General features: G+C 36.2%; 1 protein-coding gene across 28 annotated transcripts in view; it reads right to left on the minus strand.

Annotated features, from left to right (window-relative positions):
- Nucleotides 1-22,111, minus strand: part of CLOCK (clock circadian regulator) — a 124,121-nt gene that overhangs the window by 19,723 nt on the left and 82,287 nt on the right. For 27 of the 28 annotated variants that reach the window (XM_019740111.3, XM_019740115.3, XM_074324541.2 and 24 more), the window contains 9 exons: nt 19,701-19,814; nt 19,452-19,570; nt 18,289-18,371; nt 17,970-18,076; nt 16,035-16,182; nt 15,417-15,492; nt 2,961-3,102; nt 706-806; nt 83-172 (listed from right to left, as the gene is read on the minus strand). In XM_019740111.3, coding sequence (XP_019595670.3) covers nt 83-172; nt 706-806; nt 2,961-3,102; nt 15,417-15,492; nt 16,035-16,182; nt 17,970-18,076; nt 18,289-18,371; nt 19,452-19,570; nt 19,701-19,814 — 980 coding nt within the window. The remainder of the gene's footprint in view (nt 1-82; nt 173-705; nt 807-2,960; nt 3,103-15,416; nt 15,493-16,034; nt 16,183-17,969; nt 18,077-18,288; nt 18,372-19,451; nt 19,571-19,700; nt 19,815-22,111) is intronic. The other variant, XM_019740117.3, reaches the window with a different exon arrangement.

The following is a 22,111-nucleotide window of genomic DNA, read 5'->3' on the forward strand; positions in this document are numbered from 1 at the left end:
TAAAAAAATCTGTATTACCTTAAAACCAATTTATCATTTCAAAATACTCAACTGAAATAAACAAACAAACAAATAAAAATACCTGGGACATGCCTTGTGGAACTGGTAAATGTGTGGCTTGAGACATCACTGGCTGTGTTAATGATTGACCAATACACTGGGAATTTATTGACTAGAAGCAAAATAAAAAACAACGCTGGCGTGACGATCATTCCCATACATGAGTACTTCCACCAGAAATATCACCATGATATCTTTAGAACTGAATAACTTTTGCCTCCTACTTTTTTAGTTCAGTATAGGCATGTCTCGCCCTCTACGATGAAAATGCTTGTTCCCTATTTATGCTTTCATCTTCCAAAGCATCTGCCACATTACCCTGCATGGGCTCTCAATAAAAAGTGACTGGATTTAACTGAAAGTGACTGGTATTTAAACTTACATAATATGAGAATGGTTCTAAATTATCAGCTTTTAATAACTGAAAAAAATATCTAACATGTTACTTGAAAAAAAAAAGTCCTGATATATTTGACAACTATTTCACAAAAAAAAGAAAGAGCTCAAGTAAGTGTTATATATCAACAACTATTTTGATATTTATAGAAAGATAATGAATCAATGAATTTCTGAAAATTCACATGACTTTTTTTCCCTTTTAATCAATCTTCATTCAGAAGAACACTAACTAAATATAGAATTTACCTGATTACTGAATGATGACCTCCTTTGTGCCATCTTTTCATGAGCTTGTAAATGTTGCCTAGGAGGAGTGCTAGTATCCGTTGGGATCTTTGTTGGTGTTGCTGAGATTAGTGAACAAAAACAGAACAGCATCAGCTACTGTATAAAACACAGTTTTCAAAGATGAATCTCAAAATGCATTTCAGTGAGTGAATAAAAAAAGGTCCTTGAGTTGTTTTTCTAAATTATTCAATAAAAGTAAAGTCCACAATGATAAGCTGATTCATTTTAATTACTTCTTTTTTAAGGACAAAGAACTATTTGAATTAGGAAAACTTTGAATATAAAAATGGTTACAACTTCTAGAACTCTATAATAAAAAAGCTAATCATTCAATTAAAAAATGGCGTAAGGACTTGAATAGACATTTCTCCTAAGAACACATACAAAAGGCCAACTGGTAAACGAAAAAATGCTCAATGTCACAAATCATCAGGGAAATGCAAATCAAAACCACAATGAGATACCACCTGACACCTGTCAGGATGGCTACCATCCAAAAGACAAAAGACAAGTGTTGGCAAGAATGTGGAGAAATTGGAACTCTTACAAACTCTTAGTGGGGATACAAAGCAGTGCAGCCACTGTGGAAAACAGGATGGAGGTTTCACAGAAAATTAAAAATAGAAACTACCATATAATCTAGAAATCCCACTTCTGAGTATTTACCCAAAAGAATTGAAATCAAATTTCGAAAAGATTAGCACCATGTTCGCTGTAGCCAACATGTATTCACAATATAGCCAAAATGTTGAAACAGGTATTCACAAATAGCCAAAATGTTGAAACAACCTAAATATCCATTGACAGATAAATGAATGAAAAAAAAAATACTGTATATACATACAATGGAATACTATCTAATCTTAAAAATAAAAGGAAATTCTGCAATATGTGGCAACATGGATGAACCCTGAGGACATCGGCTAAGGAAAATAGGCCAATGGCAGAAAGACAAGTAGTGTATCACTGCATTATACGAGGTATCTAAAATAATCAATTCATTGAATCAAAGAGAAGCACGATTGCCAAGGGCTGGGGGAAGGGGGTTAGTGGAGACTAATCAGTGGGCATAAAGTTACAGTTAAGCAAAATGAATGAACTCGAGAGATCTGCAGTACAACACTGTACCTATTGGCAATAAGAACGTACTGTACACTTAGAAATTTAAGAGGGTAGATCTCATTTTAAGTGTTCTTACCACAGTAAAATAATTTTTTTAAAAAAAGAGATATAATAGCAGGAAATAATGTCAAAAATCCTATATTTAACCTCTTTGACGTTCTACCCACAATGTTGAGTAGTTCATCACAACTCCTTCTTATTATATGTACTTTTAATACCAACAAATAAAAGTTACTCTTAAAAAAAGTTACTATAATAATTAACTGAGGGCCGGCCCGGTGGCTCAGGCGGTTAGAGCTCCATGCTCTTAACTCCAAAGGCTGCTGGTTCAATTCCCATGGGCCAGTGGGCTCTCAACCACAAGGTTGCCGATTCAACATCTCTAGTCCTGCAAGGGATGGTGGGCTCCACCCCCTGCAACTAAGATTGAACATGGCACCTTGAGCTGAGCTGCCTCCCAGATGGCTCAGTTGGTTGGAGCGCATCCTCTCAACCACAAGGTTGCCGGTTTGACTCCCGCAAGGGATGGTGGGCTGCGCCCCCTGCAACTGGCAACGGCAACTGGACCTGAAGCTGAGCTGCGCCCTCCACAACTAAGATTGAAAGGACAACTTGACTTGGGAAAAAAACCAAAAAGTCCTGGAAGTACATACTGTTCCCCCAATAAAGTCCTGTTCCCCTTCCCCAATAAAATCTTTAAAAAAATTATAATAATAATTAACTGATAATTATGCCAGTCTTCATAAATATAACACACTTTAAAAAAATATTCAAAAAGCGAAGTTAAAAACACTTACTGGCTCTACCAGTAAAAAAAAAAGGAATAGTTTTGCTTTCTTTTTGAGGGATGATTAAAAACTTAACAATAACAACATTACTTACTACCTACATATTTTAGAGACTACTTCGTCAACTTAATTCTTTGCGAAATGTGAGCAATGTGCCTCTTACTCACTGGAAAGATTAATATATTTCAGAAATGTAAAAACTTATTTTTAAGTAGCATTTGATGAAAATGCTGATACCAGTAACACAGACAATTTAGAAACATTCTCTTTAAAGGAAGCCTGCATTCAAGCTAGAGTACTCACAGGAAGGGTCTGAGACAGCTGTGTGAGATGATTTTCTTGAACTCCGGGAGGAAGCAGAAGGGGTTGGGCTGTGATCGAACCTTTCCAATGCTTCCTTGAGACTGACTGTGTTTATACGATTATCAGACCCAGAATCTTGGCTCTAAGGAGAAAGTAAAATAAATGTTTTCTTGTGGTTCAATTCAGAGATCCCAAATTACCAATATTGCCTGCTAATCAGTTTTCACCCTCACCCAATCAGTTTTCACCCTTTAAAAGCAATGATATCTGGGTACATATTCAATAAATGAAAATTTATTTTTTATAGCCAAAAAGTTTTGGGTTCATTCTCAATTTAAAAAATCAACAGATGCAAAAGAATGAAGGTGGACTATTACCATATACAAAAAATAACTCAAAATGGATCAAAGACCTAAACATAAGAATTAAAACTATAAAACTTTTAGAAGGGGAAAAGCTTCATGACATTGGATTGGGCAATGATTTCTGGAATATGACATTAAAAGAACAAGCAATAAAAGTGCATCAGAGGACAGTATACCCGAGTGGAAAGGCAACCCATGGATAGGACAAAACATTTGCAGCAAATCATATATCTGATAAGAAATTAATACCCAGAATATATAAAGAACTTCTACAATTCAACACCAAAACATAAAAACCAAACAATCCAATTAAAAAACCAGCAAAGGTCTTACAGACATTTCTCCAAAGAGGATAGTCAAATAATCAATAAACACATGAAAAGATGCTCAAAATCAACAATCATTAGGGAAACACAAATCAAAACCACAATGAGATACTAGTTCCATCAGAACGGCTATTATCCACACACACACACACACACATACACACGCACGCACGCACACGCACACACACACAGAAAATAAGCAATGTTGGTGGAAAAACTGGAACCCTTGTGCATTACTGGTGGGAATGTATGAATAAACTAATGCAGCTACTATGGAAAACAATATGATGGTTCCTTAAAAAATTAAAAATAAAATTGTGATATGATCCAGCAATTCCATTTCTGGGTATACGCTCAAAAAAGTTGGAAGCAGGAACTCAAAGACATACTTGTACACCCATGTTCATGGCAGCATTATTCACAATAGCCGAAAGACAGATGCAACCCAAGTGTCCATCAATGGATAAATGGATAAACAAAAGGTGGCATATACACACAGTGAAACATTACTCAGCCTTAAAAAGGAAATTTTGACACACGCTACAACATGGACGAACCCTGATGACATTATGCCAAGTATAAAAAAGCCAGTCACAAGAGGACAAATACTGTATGATTCCACTTAATATGAGGTACCTATAGGAGTCAAATTAACAGAGTCAGAAAGTAGATTAGTGGCTGCCAGGGGTTTGAGGGAGGAGGAAATGGGGAGTCACTGTTTAATGGGTATGAGTATAGAGTTTCAGTTTGGGAAGATGAAAAAGTTTTGTTGATGGATGGTAGTGATGGCTGTACAAGTGTGAATGTACTTAATGCCACTGAACTGTATACTTAAAATGGTAAATTTTGTTATGTATATTTTGCCATATTAAAATAAAAAAGTGTAAAAAACAGAAACAACAGAATAAAGACACTTTAGTTTATAGACAAGGTACTGTAAGCATCTTTGGAACTCGGTATTTGCTCAAAATCTTCCTCTTCACTCCAACTCTGACCTTTCTATAGAATGTCAATATCCATATGGATGATTCATCCAACAGCCTGTCCTGGTCTCTCTGCTTTCTAGGAACTCCTCATCTCCAATAATTTTTTTTCTACTCTACTTCAGTCATTCAATCTCTACGCCTTGTCATTACCAGTTATTGTAGCACCTCTAAAAATACAAATTAAAATCCCACTTTAAACCATACTTTCCTATTGTATCCTTCCAGCTCACTTGTTCAAATGTTCCTTTAGAAACAATTATAGTCAATCTAAAATGATCACCATCCTAAAATGGACACTTGATACTAGGAAGAAGCATTAAGTTTTTCTGGTGGCTTCACTACCCTACTCTTCACAATTATTCCATACGTTTTCCATTGTTCTTAAACCTCTGTCTCCCTCTCTCAACTGATAGCCTCGCCTTATACAGATGAGAACACCTGCCACCACGAAATATATAATTCTAGCTGCTAATATACCAGGTATACTGTCATAATATACCCAATCTTCTCTTTTCTCTTTATAATAGAGAAAAGTACCACATACAGTGCCTATGTACCGGTGAATAAGAAACACGTCTGTTATTTCAGGCACACTACATAGAAGGGGGAACATACGTGTATACATACATATACACACATGAATAAACAATAAGATTTCGAAGTTACTCATACCCTAAAGGTGAAAAAAAGGATGATGGGACACAATGCCTTATCGCCTGCACTCTAACTGCGCTTCACATCCTCTATTTTGTCTCCATCTCCCACTGCCTCCCAGTTTCAGAAACCCTTCTGCCTGCCTTCAGGAACCATAATCAGAAAAGTTTCCTGTATTCTTAACCTCATCTCTGAATATTCCTTCACTGGCTTGCTTTAACTAAAACTCAGATCTCCCCAGAGGATGCCACTTTCCTTGTAGATCTCCTAAACGGTGCTGTTTTCTCTCTTACAACCCTTAAACCACAGCTTGGAGGTAGAAGTCCTACTGCTCTTTCCAGAGAATTTTTCCTTCTTCCTTTCCCAAAACTCCCAGCTTTGCACCTTGCATTACCACACTATATAACTCACTAGCTCTCACTGTTGCAGTCATCTGCTGACCTTGTAGTCACTCTTCCTCACTAAGTATCCGAATTAAAATTCAGCTCCTGGCTTAGTTCCCCTCACTAATTCTTAATTCCAAAGTTAGCAACATTCACATATGCAGCACCATGACTTCTCTCTTCCCTAATGTCCTGTGGTCCCTAATTCTGATAGTTATACCCCAGACCCAGTCATTGCCAATAAGAATAAACCTTCCATAATTTCAATTTCAAACATCCTACTCTTTGACCACCATTTCCCGTATTTTCTACACATTTCCTTTAGTATCCCAACTCCAGTGATCCTTTGGTAGGACCTAAAACACATTGATTCTACCACATTTTCACAATACTCTCTCTGTCTTCTCTCCCCTCTTTACCAGCTTATATTCATGGTTTTTCATCATAACCAAGCCCTCGTGTGTATCTTCAACTCCCTTGTTCCTATCTCCCTTTACCACACACCCTTGGAAAAATTCCAGTACTGGTTAAACTGGATTTTTAACCTATTCTACATCTGTTCCTGCACAGCTGAACATAGCTATAGAAACACAACATGGTGACTGTTCTCTTTAAATTAATGACTAGGAACCTCAAGTGGGCTCTTAACCCTGCCTGCCAGAAGGACTAAAATTCCCTTGTCCATTCCCTTTCCTACTCTCCTAGACAGCTATTTAAAACGTGTTCCTCTTTCTCAAACCTCCAACAACTCCTCTCCTAACCTCATTCTTACGTGGTAACTCTGCTCCTATCTCACTGACAAGTATTGCTACAAGCTCCCACTATTCTATCAACCTACCTACCAGCATCTGTACTCACATTCTATCTTTCTTCCTGTAACCAGAGATCAGGAATCAGCACACTTTCCCTGTAAGGGGCAGACCATCAATACTTTAGGCTTAGAGTCTCTGTCACAACTACTCAACTCTGCTGTTGTAGTACAAAAGCAGCCACAGGCAATATACAAACAACTGAATGAGGCTGTGGAATTTGATAATAAAATTTTCATGTGTTACAAAACATTCTTTTTCTTTTGATTTTCAACCACTTAAAAACATGTGATGTCAGAAGCACAGCAGTGTGAAGGGTCCCCCTGATCTCTCCCCTTGAAGTTACAAGTTGAACAGCTGTAATTCAACAAAAGATTCCCCGCCCAACACACAATATGGCTGAGAGATCCATCCACCCAGATATCTGAAGGTGGGCGAATCGGGGTGAACAGGGGAGGAAGGAAGGGAGAAGACCAGAGACAGGTGCCGTGGCCGCAGCCCAGAGCTCACTGCGGGACCTGGGAGAGGGAAGGGTTCAGGTTGCAGGTGTACTCTCTGTAGCCTTGAGCATTCCTGCCTGAGTGCTCAGCAAACGTTATGGCTGAATCCAGTGATGGGGCAGAGATTGAATACAGATGTGCGGCAGCTGTGGTCTAGCAGCTGCCCTTGCCAGGCAGAAAACAAAGCCACGGAGTCTGGCTGCAGCCCCCAACCCTACCAGAACTTGCCTCCTTGCACCCTCCCGCAGCTAGCAGCGAGCCCCAGAAAAAACTGTAGCAGTGATTGTTGGGTTAAAGAGCAGAATATCTACAACCCTGGGAACTGGACAGAGTTCCTGAACAGCAGACCCACACTGGCTAATCCCAGAGACAGGTAGAAATACAGAGGCGCGGCAGCTGACGTCTGGCAGTCTCTGTCACTGGGTCTGTCACTGGGAGGAGAACAAAGCCACAAACACACAAGTGGCCTCTTCCAGCCCACCTCACCCCCACCCTTCACGGCTGATCCCAGCAGGGGCACCTGGGACAGCTCAGGCACTGCAGCACTGCATCTGACTGCCACGGCAGCATCGGGATTTCAGGGGCTCTAAACATCATCGCCCACCACATTCTCCCATGGGGGTGGTACCCTGAGTGAGACCAAGGTCACCTGGTCAGAGAGAGGCCTACCTCCCCAGGAAATACAAAGCAGAGATTCAAGAAGTCAGAGCAATGCAAGAGAAAAATAAAACACTTGAGCACCACCTACTGGAAAACAGAAGAAAAACCTCTTCTTATCAACCTGTTCGGGAGGTATCCCTATTTTAAAAAAAAAAAAAAAGCAAAAAAAAAAAAAAAAGCAGAGTTCATTCCCATAAATGCCTAGGCAAAGAAAAAAATACCATAAACAACCAAGGTAAGATGGCAGCTCAGAAATAAAATGAAAAATCTCCAGAAAATAAACTTAGACATGGAAATGTGTGACTTAAATGACAGAGAATTCAAGATTGCAGTTGTGAAAAAACTCAATGAGATGCAAGAAAACTTAGATAGGCAGTTTAATATACTCAGAAGTAAAATTAATAAACAAAAGGAATACTTTACCAAAGAGATTGAAATGTTAACAAAGAACCAAAAACAATCTGGAGCTGAAGAATGCAATAAAAGAGATGATGAAACAGTGAGCTTAGAAAATAGAGATGACCAAATGAAGGACAGAATTAATGATATAAAAGACAGAAATCTGGAAATGACGCAGGTGGAAGAAGAGAGATTTGTGATCTAAAAAAAAACAAAAAAACTCTACAAGAACAATCTAACTCCATCAGAAACAGCAACATAAAAATGATGGGCATACCTGAAGAAGAACAGAAGAAGAGGGGAACAGAGAGTTTATTCAAACAAATAGTCGACGAGAACTTCACAAACCTATGGGAAGAACTGGATCCTCAAATCCAAGGAGCAAAGAGAACACCTAATTATCTCAATCGAAAAAGGATTTTCCAAGGCACATTATATTAAAACTGTCAAAAATTAATGACCAAGAACGAAATTTCAAGGCAGCCAGGGAAAAGAAGATGGTAACCTATAAAGCAAATCCCATTAGATTATCATTGGATCTTTCCGTAGAAACTCTAAAAGCTAGGAGGGAGTCGAATCAAATATTCAAATTATGGAAAGAGATAAATTACCAGCCAAGAATAATATATCCAGCAAAGTTATCCTTTAGATATGAAGGAAAAATAAAGACCTTTCCAGACATACAGAAGATGAGGGAATTTTCCACAAGACCTGTATTACAGGAAATAATGAAGGGGGTTATTCTACCTGAAACAAAAAGACAAAAGAATACAAAACTATGAGTAAGATAACTAATACACAGAAACAGGAAATTGTAACTCTTATTCAGAATAGGGTACCATACACTTAAATGTAACATAAAGGTTAAAGGAGATTGAAACAGAAAATGAGAAGATAATAGCTACTGTAATTTGAAAATGAATTCACAGCATAAATTGGGATAATTTGTGAGACAACAGAAACATAAAAGAGGAGGGAGTAGAAGTCTGAATTTGTAAAGTGGAATGGAAGTAAGATGCATGTAAAAGAAAAAAGACTACTGTATAAATAAACTTTCTTTTGCATAAACTTAATGATACCATGCAAAAACCCAATACAGAACTGAGACACATGACAAAAGAGGAAACAGAAGGAAAATAATCATAGAATACCACTGAACTAACATAACAGACAGAAACACAAGAGCAAAGAAACAATGGAGACACTGAGCTACCACAAAAGATAAAATGGGTATAGGAAATCGTTACATACCAATAACACCCTAAATGTAAATGGACTGAACTCACCAATAAAAGGCACAGAGTAGCAGACTGGATTAAAAAACAAAACCCAACCATATGCTGCATTCAAGAGATACATCTCAACTGTAAGGACAAATACATATCAAAGTGAAAGGGTAGAAAATGATACTCCAAGTGAATGGTGTCCAGAGAAAAGTGGGTATAGCCAATAATTATATAAGACGAAGTAGATTTCAAGATAAAAAGGTAAAAAGAAACAAAGATGGACATTTCATAATGATAAAGTGGACAATACATCAAGAAGATGTAACACTTGTCAATACCGGGGATGTCAAAAAAAATGTATGCAAGTGGACATTTTGGTTAACATTGCTCAAACAGTATTTCGTCGTAATCAGAAGTGTCTTGTTGCTGATGGTAACCACTTTGTGCACCTCTAGAAACTGCAGAAGTCAAACGTGACTTGTATTCATCTTTTGTTATTGGTATACATTGAGTATTACAATTTTAATGTTTTTTCCTTTCTTAAAATGTGTATACATTTTTGGGGCACCCTCTGTATATATGCTACCAATCAGGAAGCACCAAAATATATAAAGCAATTACCAACAGGACTAAAGGGAGAAATTGACAAAAACATGATTATAGTTGGGAACCTAAATATGCTATTGACAGCTATGGACAGATCATCCAAATACAAACTCAATAAGGAAATATCAGCCTTAAATGATACATTAGACCAAATAGATATAATTGACATTTACAGAACATTTCATCCTAGAACACCAGACTGCACATTCTTTTCTAGTGCACATGGAACATTCTCAAGGATAGACCATATGTTGAGACACAAAACTAGCCTCAACAAATTTAAGAAGTTGAAATCATACCAAGCGTATTCTCCAACTACAATGCTTTGAAATTGGAGATCAACTGCAAAATAAGGATCATATAAGAATAATATGAAAGACTATCTGCCACCAAATTCAATAACCTGGAAGAAATAGACAAGTTCTTAAAAACATGAGTATAACCTTCCTAGACTGAATCATAAAGAACTGGAAAATCTACATAGACCAATCAACAGTAAGGAAATTGAAACAATTATCCAAAACCTTCCCAAAAGTCCAGGACCAGATGGCTTTACTAGTTAATTCTGCTAAACATTCAAAGATGATTTAACACTGTCCTTCTTAAGCTCTTCCAAAAAACTGAAGAAGAGGCAGTGCTCTCTAACTCATTTTATGAAGCTAGCATTACCCTGATACCACAACCTCGTAAGGCTAACACAGAAAAACAAAACTACAGATCAGTATCTCTGATGAATACACATACAAAAATCCTAAACAAAATAGTAGCAAATCGAATACAACATAAATTTAAAAGATTATACATCACGATCAAGTTGAGTTCATCCCAGGAGCACACAAGGATGGTTCACTATACACAAATCAATCAATCTGATACATCACATAAACAAAACAAAGGATAAAAATCATATGATCCTATCAATTGATGCAGAAAAAGCATTTGAAAAGATACATTATCCATTCAGGATTAAAACACTTAATAAAATGGGTATAGAAGGAAAGTACCTCAACATAATAAAGGCCATATATGACAAACCCTTGGCTAATGTCATACTTAGTGGTGAAAAACTGAAAGCTTTTCCTCTCAGATCAGGAAAAAGAAAAGGATTGCCTCCAGTCACCACTGTCATTTCACATAGTATTGGAAGTCCTCGCCAGAGCAATCAGGAAAGAGAAAGAAACCAAAGGCACCCAAATTGGGAATGAAGAAGTCAAACTGTGACTTTTTGCAGATGACATGATTCTTTATATAGAAAACCCTAAATACTCCACCAAAAAATTATTAGAAACCATAAACAAATACAGTAAAGTTGCAGGACACAAAATCATTGTACAAAAATCCACTGCATTTCTATATACTAAAAATGAAATTTCAGAAAAAGAAATGAAAAAAAAATTCCATTTGCAATTGCAAGAAAAAGAATAAAATACCTAGGAATAAACAAAAGATACAAAGAATCTATACACTGAAAACTATAAGACATTATTAAAAGAAATTGAAAAAGACATAAAGAAATGGAAAGATATTCCGTGTTCATGAATCAGGAGAATCAGTATAGTCAAAATGGCCATATTATCCAAAGCAATATACAGATTTAATGCAATCCCCATCAAAATCCCAATTGAACTTTTTAAAGAAATAGAACAAAGAAATCGTATTTTAGGGAATAACAAAAGACCTGGAATAGCCAAAGCAATCCAGAGAAAAAAAGAATAAGACCAGCGGTATCACACTCCCTTAGTATCACACAATTCAAATTAAACTACAAAGTGACAATCATCGTAACAGCATGGTATTATCAGAAAAACAGACACACAAACCAATCAAATAGAATTGAAAACCCAGAAATAAACCCACATATATATGGGCAGATTATTTTCGACAAAGGAGGCAAAAACATACAGTGGAGAAAAGAAAGCCTCTTCAATAAATGGTGCTGGGAAAATTGGAAAGCCACCTGTAAAAGAATAAAATTAGACTGCTATCTGCCACCACATACAAAAATTAACTCAAAATGGATCAAAGACCTAAACATAAAACCTGAAACAATAAACTGCAAAGAAGAAAGCACAGGTACTAAACTTATTGACCTTGGGTTCAGAGAGGATTTTATTAATTTGACCTCAAAGGCAAGGGAGGTAAAAGCTAAAATAAATAAATGAGACTGTATCAAACTAAAAATCTTCTGCACAGCAATAGAAACCATCAACAAAACAAAGAGGCAACCAACCAAATGGGGGAAGGTATTTGCAAACAACACCTCTGCTAAGGGGCTAATATCCAAAATATACAAGGAATTCATACAACTCAACAACAAAAGAAAACAACCCAATTAAAAAATGGGCAGAGGACACGAATAGACACTTCTCCCAAGAAGACATACAAACGGCCAACAGATTTATGAAAAAATGCACAACTTCACTAGCTATCAGAAAAATGCAAATCAAAACCACAATGAGATACCACTTCACACCTGTTAGAACGGCTATCACCAACAAAACAAATAAGTGTTGAAGAGGTGGCAGAAAAAAAGGAACCCCCATACGCTGCTGGTGGGAATGTAAATTTTTATAGCCATTATGGAAAACAGTATGGAGATTCCTCAAAAAATAAAGAATGGATTTGCCATATGAGCATTCCCTCTTCTAGGTATCTACCTCAAAAAATCTGATAACATTTTCCCATAAAGATATGTGTACCCCAATGTTCACTGCAGCATTATTCACAGTGGCCAAGACATGGAAACAACCGAAGTGTCCGATGACTGGGGTAAAGAAGATGTGGTACATATACACAGTGGAATATTACTTGGTCATAAGATGAAATACTGCCACTTGCAACAACATAGATGGATCTTGAGATTATCATGCTAAGCGCAGTAAGTCAGACAGAAGAAGTCGAGAACCATATGATTTCTCTCATATGTGGGATATAAAACTGAAAGCAATAAACAAACAAGACAAAAACTCATAGACACAGACAAGAGTTGAGCGGTTACCAGAGGGAAAGGGGAGAAAGCGGAGGTAGTAAAGGGGGTTAAATGTATGCTGAAGGAAGGACAACTGACTGGGTTGTGAACACACAATGCAATATACAGGTGATGTATTACAGAACTATATAATTGAAACATATAGTTTTATTAACCAATATTCCAATACATTTTTTAAAATGTAAAATAACATACTAGGTATTTGTAGCTTGTGGGTGTTACAAACCAGGCAGAAGGGCAGATTTGGCCTTTAGGCCATAGTTTACCAAGCCTTTCTACAGTTGAATAATCTGCCCCCCTAGCTAAGCCCAAACCATCCATTTGTGGCCTAGATCTCATCTTCTCTCACATGCTCAAGAACATCGCTATAGCATTTCTACCCTGATCTCTCCTATCACCAATTCTTCTCTCTCAGACCATTCCCATCAGTTTACAAACATGCTATTTATCCTACCTTAAATAGCAAAAGCTTGTTTTAAGCCCACTTATTCTTCCTTCTCTGCCCCATTCCTCTCCTCTTTGTAGTAAAACCATTCCCCTTGTCCCAGAAAATTCTCTTTTAAACCCACTCTCATTAGGATTTCACCCATATTACTAGTCCACCCAATCTGTTTTCACTGATCAATGAAAATATTGTAAACTCAAGGCTCAATTCTCAGTGCTCATCTAACTTAAGCTATTTCAGCTGAATCTGATAAAGCTGATTGTTCACTTCTCAGACACCCTTTCTTTTCGTGCCTCCTACGACAACTTAGCTTCCTGCTTTTACTCCTACCTCACTGCCTATTTCCACTTGGTCTCCTCTGTGTCTTGCTCTTCTCTTCCTTGTCTCCCTCGCCTCCTAATGCTGCAGCACCCCAGTGCTTAGTCACTGGTCATCTTCTCTATACCCATTCCTTTGGTGATCACCCTTATTTAGATCCATGGCTTTAAAACCATCCACACATTGAAGTTTCTCAAAAATATGTCTCAAATGGACCTCCTTCCCTAAACTCCAGGGGATCATGATAATAACAGTAAACATGGTGAGAAAGCCGACATAATTGGAGTATATTTTGAAAGCAGGGCTAGTTGAATTTACTAAGATTGGAAACTAGCATGAGGGAAAAAGAAGAAGCAAGGGAGAACGATATCTGATTAATACGTTAGTGTCTATTATGGTCCTCATTTCAAGGAACCCCCGATTTAAGCACTTTTCTCAGAAAACTTCTTCTATGAAATAAAACATACTGGATCTTCTTCCTCTATGTATACAAAGCCTCTTTGGAACAATTATTTTATGTTGTATCCATGAGAGCAGAGAACTTGTCTGTTATTCACTGCTGTATTCTCAGCATCTAGCCATGTCCAGTAGTACTTCCTGGCACATGGAAGGTAATAAGGTTAACTGAATGACTCAACAACATCCCCCCATATTATTGCCTGGCATGCTGTCTATTTACCTCACTTTTTATTTAGATTCTTGACGTTTCCTATGCCACGGTTTTCTGCAGGTCAGAAATACCTGTGGCAGGCGACTTCTGACACGCCTCACGAGGACTCCTGCCTCCCAGTATCCCTCCCTTGTACAGTCCTGCCCTTTGAGTGTAGGCTGGACCTAGTGATTTGCTTCTAACGTACAGAATACACAAAAGTGATGTGGTATCACTTCTGTGATTAGGTGACAAAAGGCTCTGACTTTCATCTTGCTGGGTTTTCTCTCCTTGGATCGTTCTGCATACTTGCTGTGATGAAAAGGGCAACCTGGAAAGGAACTGAGGGTGCCCTCTGGCTATCAGCCAGCAAGGAATCAAGGCCCTCAGTCCAACTGCCAATGAGGAACCGGATCCTGCAACAACCAAAGTGAACTTAGAAACAGATTCTGCCCCAGTTGTGCCTTGAGATGACCGTAGCCCCCACTGACACCTTGATTTACAACCTTGTAAGAGACCTTGATTGCAGCTCCATGACCAATTCTGAACCAGAGGTCCCAACTAAACTGTACCTGGGTTCTTAATCACAGAAACTAGGAGATAATAAATGTGTTATTTTTACATCAAGTTTTGTTACACAGACATAGATAACTAGTACGCTACACTTCTATCTAACCTAATGAAAAGAAAAACCAAAGTTCAAATTCTGACTGTAATTTCCCAGCTGTGTGTCTTTAGGGGAGGCTTCCGCCACCCACCCTTTAAAGCCTCAGTTTCAATATTTTAAAAGTGGGGACATTACCTATCATATAAGAATGACTGAGGAATAAATGACACTTTGTAATTCATATAAAGAACCTAGCCAGAGCCTGGCACATTGCAGGCGATTAATAAAAGGTAGTTTAAATCTCAGATCATACATGTATCTCACCCAATTATCCCTGAACAGCAGATCCTTCAAATAGTTTTTAGAAGCAGATGAGGTTTCGAAATATTAAATTTAAAATAAAATAGTAAATTTATAACCCTGTCGCAATTGGGAAAATAAAATAGTTGAAAAATAATTTTCCTATAAATTATTGAGTCTTCTCCTCTCACTGGGAAGAAGTGAAATAATTTTTATAATCTGTACGATACATACTTTGTCAGCAGCTATCTCAGGAAGAGACTCTTCAATGCCAAGTTCTCGTCGTCTTTCAGCCCTAACTTCTGCATAGCTATAAATGAAAAAAATAGAATTTTAGTGTTTGATTGTTTACTTAAAATACTGCAGAGGTACACCCATTCAGTGTTTGTTATATGTCTTACTCGTTCACTACGAATTCCAGACTATTTTCCATGAGCTACACAAAACTACAACATACGAGTATCTACAGTGCATCACCTTAATTCAAATTGCATTTTTCTAGGTATCTAATGTAAATAATATGTAACTGCACAGTTCTTAAATTAAGAGTAATTAAATAAAGAGTATGATTATCTACTCCAGTTTTCCTCTTAAATGATTGATTTTGGTACATAAAAGACAGTTACAATTTCTGCTCAAAACCATAAAATTTATCTTGAGAACTACATATCTATATATACCTGCATTCTAGTTCTATATAATGTCTAAAAGTAAAATCAATAATATTAAAATTGTGTATCAAAAATGGGGGAGAAATCACTTTATAGTTCATTAACAAGTTGTACATAAAAATTTCATTGTCAAAATCATTATGGATGTTTCTATAGTTTGAAATTCTGTAAAAGTATTTACCTTACTACAGTGTGAGTACAAACAATAAACTCTGGCCTTGAGTTCCACTGATGGTAAGTGATATAATAATGAGTTTGAAGCCAAATCCACTGCTGTCCTTTGGTCAGGAACCTGTAATAACATGATTTGCCTTTCCCATACTGCATTACTAAGAAGAAAAGAGAAAAATATTTTTTGATTCTTATTAGTTATGAATCCGCTTTTTAGCCAAAGCTATCATTTACATTTATATCTATATATAAATGTATATATACATTCTTCTTCTACCTTTTCAGTAACATATATATATATATATATATATATATATATATATATATATATATATATATATCATTATATAAAAATGCTATTCTGTAGAGATAGCTTAAGGTCCCAAGCAATTAACTTACCTTCTACAGTGCCCAAGGTATAGCTAAGTATTGCCAATCTTAGATACTTTTCATACACAATGAATTTCCAAATAATAAAGAAAAAAGTATTTACAGATTGAATTCCTCCTGCCAAGATATATTGAAGGTAATAGCAATAAGTAATCACACCTGACTTTTTTTCCAACCTGTACATACCCTGGCAGGTATACCATCTCTGAGGCATTTAATTCTAAACCTCCACTAACCAAAATCAGAGTAACTTAATTGTTTGAAGTAACTGATAAGCGCAGTAGTACTTCCCAAAACACTCTCTGTAGATTGTTAAGTTTTGAAGCCTTTTAGTGGATATTAAGTTAAAATGAGGGTTTTATGGTTAAGTTAACTTGGGAAACTTTGTTATGTAGGCTTATTTCATCTTCTCAAAATCTTAAGTATGCGAATGTATGTCAAGATTGGGGGTGGAGGGGTAGGATTGATTATGAAGTGTTTCCCAGTCTTCTTTGACTATAAAATCCATTTTAATGGACTGGTATTCAATGGACCAAACCTTAGGAAATGCTGGTCAGGAATCACTATCAACCTATTTCTCTCTTTCTCTTTCTCTCTCCGGGTGCCATCATAGTGCTCTGATTATCACTTGGAGTGAACAATGTTTTCTTTTGTGTTGAATTAACTACTCTAAAACTCTTCCATACAGTTGATCCTATTATACAACTTGCTTAATTTTCATATAGAGAGGTTTCATGTATAGATCAGCCTAAAACATCATGAAAATATCTTAAATAGCTAATTAAATTTTAGAGAACACCCAAGAGGGTAGAATTTTGGGAGGAAGGTAAGGAAAGCAAATAAAACCTATCATTAAAACAAACCTCTGAAACAAAGACTAAACACCATGTGCATGGTAAAGGGATAGGTCTACACTCTAAACCTGTTGCTGCTACCAATGAGTTATGGGACTTTGGGTAAATTATTTAGCCTAGCTGTGTCTGAGTTCACACGTGGAGATAATAGTATCTACTTTCTAGAATTGTGGTGATTAATAATGGAGATAATATAAATAATTTGTTTAGAATAATGAGGGCACGATAAGATGTTAATACTTCTACTGCTAAAACAGTAACAACGGGTAACATTAAGCACTCACTATGAGCTTTTTAACAGATTCTTTACACATGTATTTATTTCCTAGGAAGACTTATATGCCTATAAGTCAAAATTTATGAATAGTGTTCTAACATTTTGACATACTATTACAATTTTCAAAGGAACCTACTTCTCTTACTCCAGAATGTAAGGCTATAACTTCAGAACAAGGTTTATTACACACCATATTATAAAACTGTACTTACAGACTGAAATATGTAAAATAGGAACACATTCAATTTAAACTTGATCTGTATTTCCTACTGGATTGGTTATACATATGAAGTAAAATCGCCCAGCATACTTCAAAAAAAAATACAAAAATGGTCCTAAGTCTGTATTTTACCACCTTCTATTAATAGTTGTTTATATGATTTTTAAAAAGTTATTATCACCAGAAAGATTAAAGTCTACTTACAGTGCTCATGACATTTTGCCAAATTTTCTAGGTCATCCACATGATAATAATCATAGCCTGATGTTCCCAGAACTTCAAATGGCAAATATCCTATTATGGGTGGCGCCCTAAATTACATATAAAACAATTAATATTATAACTTTTTCCATAATAAGAAATACTCCAACTAGAAATCAATTTTAAGGGGAACCTTTGTTTTTTAAAAAATAGATAATTGACTTGATCTTCCTGATCAGAAAGTTTGTCCTTAAAATCCATTAATTTAAACATTTATATAATATGACTACTACCTTTTTGTGATATTTAAAAATGGAGTTACCTGTGATCTAGAAATAGAAATTTCCATTCTAAACTATGTCTAGATGTAAACTCTTCATTGGGTTCTTCAACAGTGCACATTTCCTAAAAATAAATTAATAATTAAAATTTAGAAATACTTTTCTCTGTCCTTAGAAAAATCCTAAATATTGTTAGCCATAAAAGTAATTATTAGATAACTTCTCCCAAGCAATTTTTAATGCATTTTAATTTTCTAGTACAGAAGATGTGGAAATAAATAAATGCAGGCTTCTAGGGAAGTATTTCTTACTCTATACATTACTCCATTCAATCACATGCCTATAAACCCTAATACTGAATTCAGATCTCTCTTCTGAATTATAGTTCTATATTTCTAACTGCCTGTATGTCCCCACACATCACAAACTCAGTATGTCCTAAAATGAACTAACTGCCTACTCATCAGACCCAGTTAAAATAATTTTCCATCTCATTAGGAGGCACACCTATATTGTGCCATCAGTCTAGAAATAGTCACAACATACTTTCATTTTCACCTTTCACCATCTAAATGGCCACTACTACGTCCTTTTAATTTCACCTTCTAAGTTTAAAGAAAATCTACTTGATCCCCTCCACCTTCAGTGTCTTAGTTTAGACTCTAGACCCATCACTGGCTCATATTACTGCCATAGTGTCTCCGCAAATAAGTCTCCGTGTCCTTTAACTCATCTTCTATTCTGGCCATAATCTCCTTAATAATACTCAAATATGATTATAACTTCCCTTTAGGCGCTGCTATTATTTCCTAAGATCAAAACAAGTAGAGTGAGACTGGTTTAAGATCTTCTAACTGCTGATTCAGTACAATTTTTAAAATTACCCAGATTTTTGGCCGTTCCCTATAATGCAGATTGTGAACTATACAAAAAAAAGCATCCTCAAATGTTACAAAACTGCAGGACAATGATGAACTGCAAAGGATATACATTTAAAAATTAATTATATAATTTAATGAGTGCCTTGGTAACTCATTATTTGCTTCAAAAATATCATGATCACGTATATTTAAAGACTCATGGCCATGACTACCTTTAATGTCTGCAGAAAGTTTCAGTTATTCAGGAAACAAAAAAATTACATGTAGAAGGTTCTCATAATATGAAATCAAATCCTCTTTAGGAAATAAAATTACAAACATACCTTAATGAACTGAGGTGTAGCTAATCTGACAGTAGCTACAAAACAAACTCTATCTTCATAAGAAGGCCTGTGTGTGCGTTGTATAGTTCCTTCAAAACCATTGTGTGCTGAAGTGGATACTAAACCAATAAGGAAATACGTATCAGTTACTCCAGTAAAATGTAGTTTCATTGATGTTTAAAATCTATGTCATTAACAGCTTAAATAATGCAGACTAAAATACATTGTAAAAGAAGCATTTTAACTCACCACTGTTTAAAGATTTGAAATTTCCTATAAATTTCACATATTCATAGGTAGATGGCTCCTTTGGGTCTATTGTGCCTCGAAGCATATGACAACAGAATTCTAACTGATTTTTTGCTGAAATAAGGGAAAAAATATGATATACTTATGATTTATCACGAGTAATATATCACATGAAATAAGATCACAAAAGTTGTGTAATTTCAGTCATTATTTTCTCCAACAGAAGTCCTCAATGACATTTTATTTAGTCCGTAAAAAGAGTAACTCTAGAAGATGATCTTATATTTTCTTTAATAAAGAAAACAGATCTGATATAAGCAACTCCACATTTCCCATTTTTATCTGTCCTTTCTTCTCATTCTTCACTCTAATTTCAAAGAAAGGTTTTGCTTGCCCTTCTCAAGTTAATGTTTCTATGTTTGCCTTGAACAGTCTTTCCTATCTTCTCCAGGACCACGGCTATACCAGGTAGTCATTCCTTTAGTATCCACACCTTCTCTTCTTTGGGTCTTTACTTTCTACTTTTAAATTTGCTCAGGTCTTTCCATCTCAAACAGATAAAGGATTTTTTCATGCTATTCTTTTTATCATAGATCGCCTTCCTCTTCATTATGTGCTCTAGCTTCCATATATTCATTTCCCTTAACTTCATGCATTGTGGCTTGTGTCCTCATACTTCTGTAGAAATTGCTCTTCTAAAGATCACCAATACTATTTGTACAGTAGTTCACCCTTACCCACAGGAGATACATTCCAAAACCCCAAGTGGATGCCTGAATCCTTGGGTAGTACCAATCCCATATATACTGTTTTTTCCTATACATACATATCTATCAGACCTATGATAAAGTTTAATTTACAAATTAGACACAATAAGAGATTAATAACAATAACTACTAATAAAAGAACAATTACAGGCATACCTCATTTTATTGCTCTTGACTTTATTGCACTTCACAGATACTGAAATTTTTACAAATTGAAGGCAAGACTCACCACAAGCAAAAAGTTCATTGCAAGACTTGCTTTACTGTGGTGGTCTGGAACCAAACCCGCAGTATCTCTGAGGTATGCCTGTATAACAATATACTGCAATGAAAGTTATACGAATGTGGTCTTTCTCAAAATATCTTCTTGTACTGCATGTACAGAGTGGATACACTGGACAAATAGATGATTCACAGCCCAGTGTGACGGAGCAGGTTGGCATGACATTTCATTATGCTATTCAGAATGGCAAACAATTTAAAACTTAGGAATTGTTTATTTCTGAAATTTTCCATTTAATATTTTCAGACTGAGGTTGACCGCAGGTAACCGAAACTGTATGAAGTAAAACCGTACATGAGGGGTACTACTGTATCATTAGTTAAATGGGCATTCCTCATTGTTATTACGTCTTCTTAAAATTCATACTTATCCATTCCTATAGCATGAAACTTACCTTCCTATCTTATTGAATATTTTAATCTCTTCTGCTAATCAGTCTTCAAACTACAGACATTCTGCTACTGTCCTTTATAAATTTATCGGCCTTTGGTAAACCTATTTACTCCTAAATCTCTCCCACCAACTCTAACATTTTATAAGACAAAGTCTCAGGTTACTATTTGCTTTCAGGTCACTTCTACTTGATTGTCCCATCAGTAACTCAAAATATTTCAAAGTGAATTTATCCCTCTTTCATACTAAGCCAGCTGTCCTTCCCTTTTGTCCTATGTATGCCTATCTCCCAAGACAGAAACCGTATCAGGTGGGTCTTTTCTCTTCCCATTACAAGCCCCTAAACTAATCCATCAACAGGACCTGCTATTTTTTTCACCAAGGAAGCTCTCTCAGAAGTCATTTTTTCCAACTGAGCATCCAGTACCACCAATTTAGTACAGATGCAAATTATCTTCCATCTAGGCAACTGCAAAAATGTATTGTACATGCCTCCACACTCCTGCCACTAGGATTCAACTTTCCCTACTACTGTTAAGATGTATGTTACTTTCCTCATTATTATTTCAACACTCAAGAACTAGTGAAGCCTCTCTCTCTTCACTCACAACACTGAACTCATACTCTTCTGTCATTATCAGGAATGACTTTATCATCTAAGTCAAAAGGTTCAAAATCTAACTACCTTTTTCCTAAAACCGTCTCCAGTGATGATCCCTAGCTACTTGGTCACCTGTGCCTAACGCCAAGTCCTATAGAGTTTATCTGTTCAATACTCATACACCTGTTTTCCTCTCCATACTTACTTACATCTATTGCTAGGATTATATAGTTTTCATTTTTATCACCAGTCTGGTCCTTTTCAAAACTGTCCACCTGAGAGATTTTTCTTTTTCAGACCACAAAACTACCCTTTCACTGGCTCCTTACTATGTAAAAAATAAAAGTCAAATTCCTTAGGATGAAAT

This window comes from Rhinolophus sinicus, chromosome 1 (genome assembly GCF_057876585.1).
Source record: "Rhinolophus sinicus isolate RSI-liver-muscle chromosome 1, RSI-T2T, whole genome shotgun sequence".
NCBI classification, from domain to species: domain Eukaryota; kingdom Metazoa; phylum Chordata; class Mammalia; order Chiroptera; family Rhinolophidae; genus Rhinolophus; species Rhinolophus sinicus.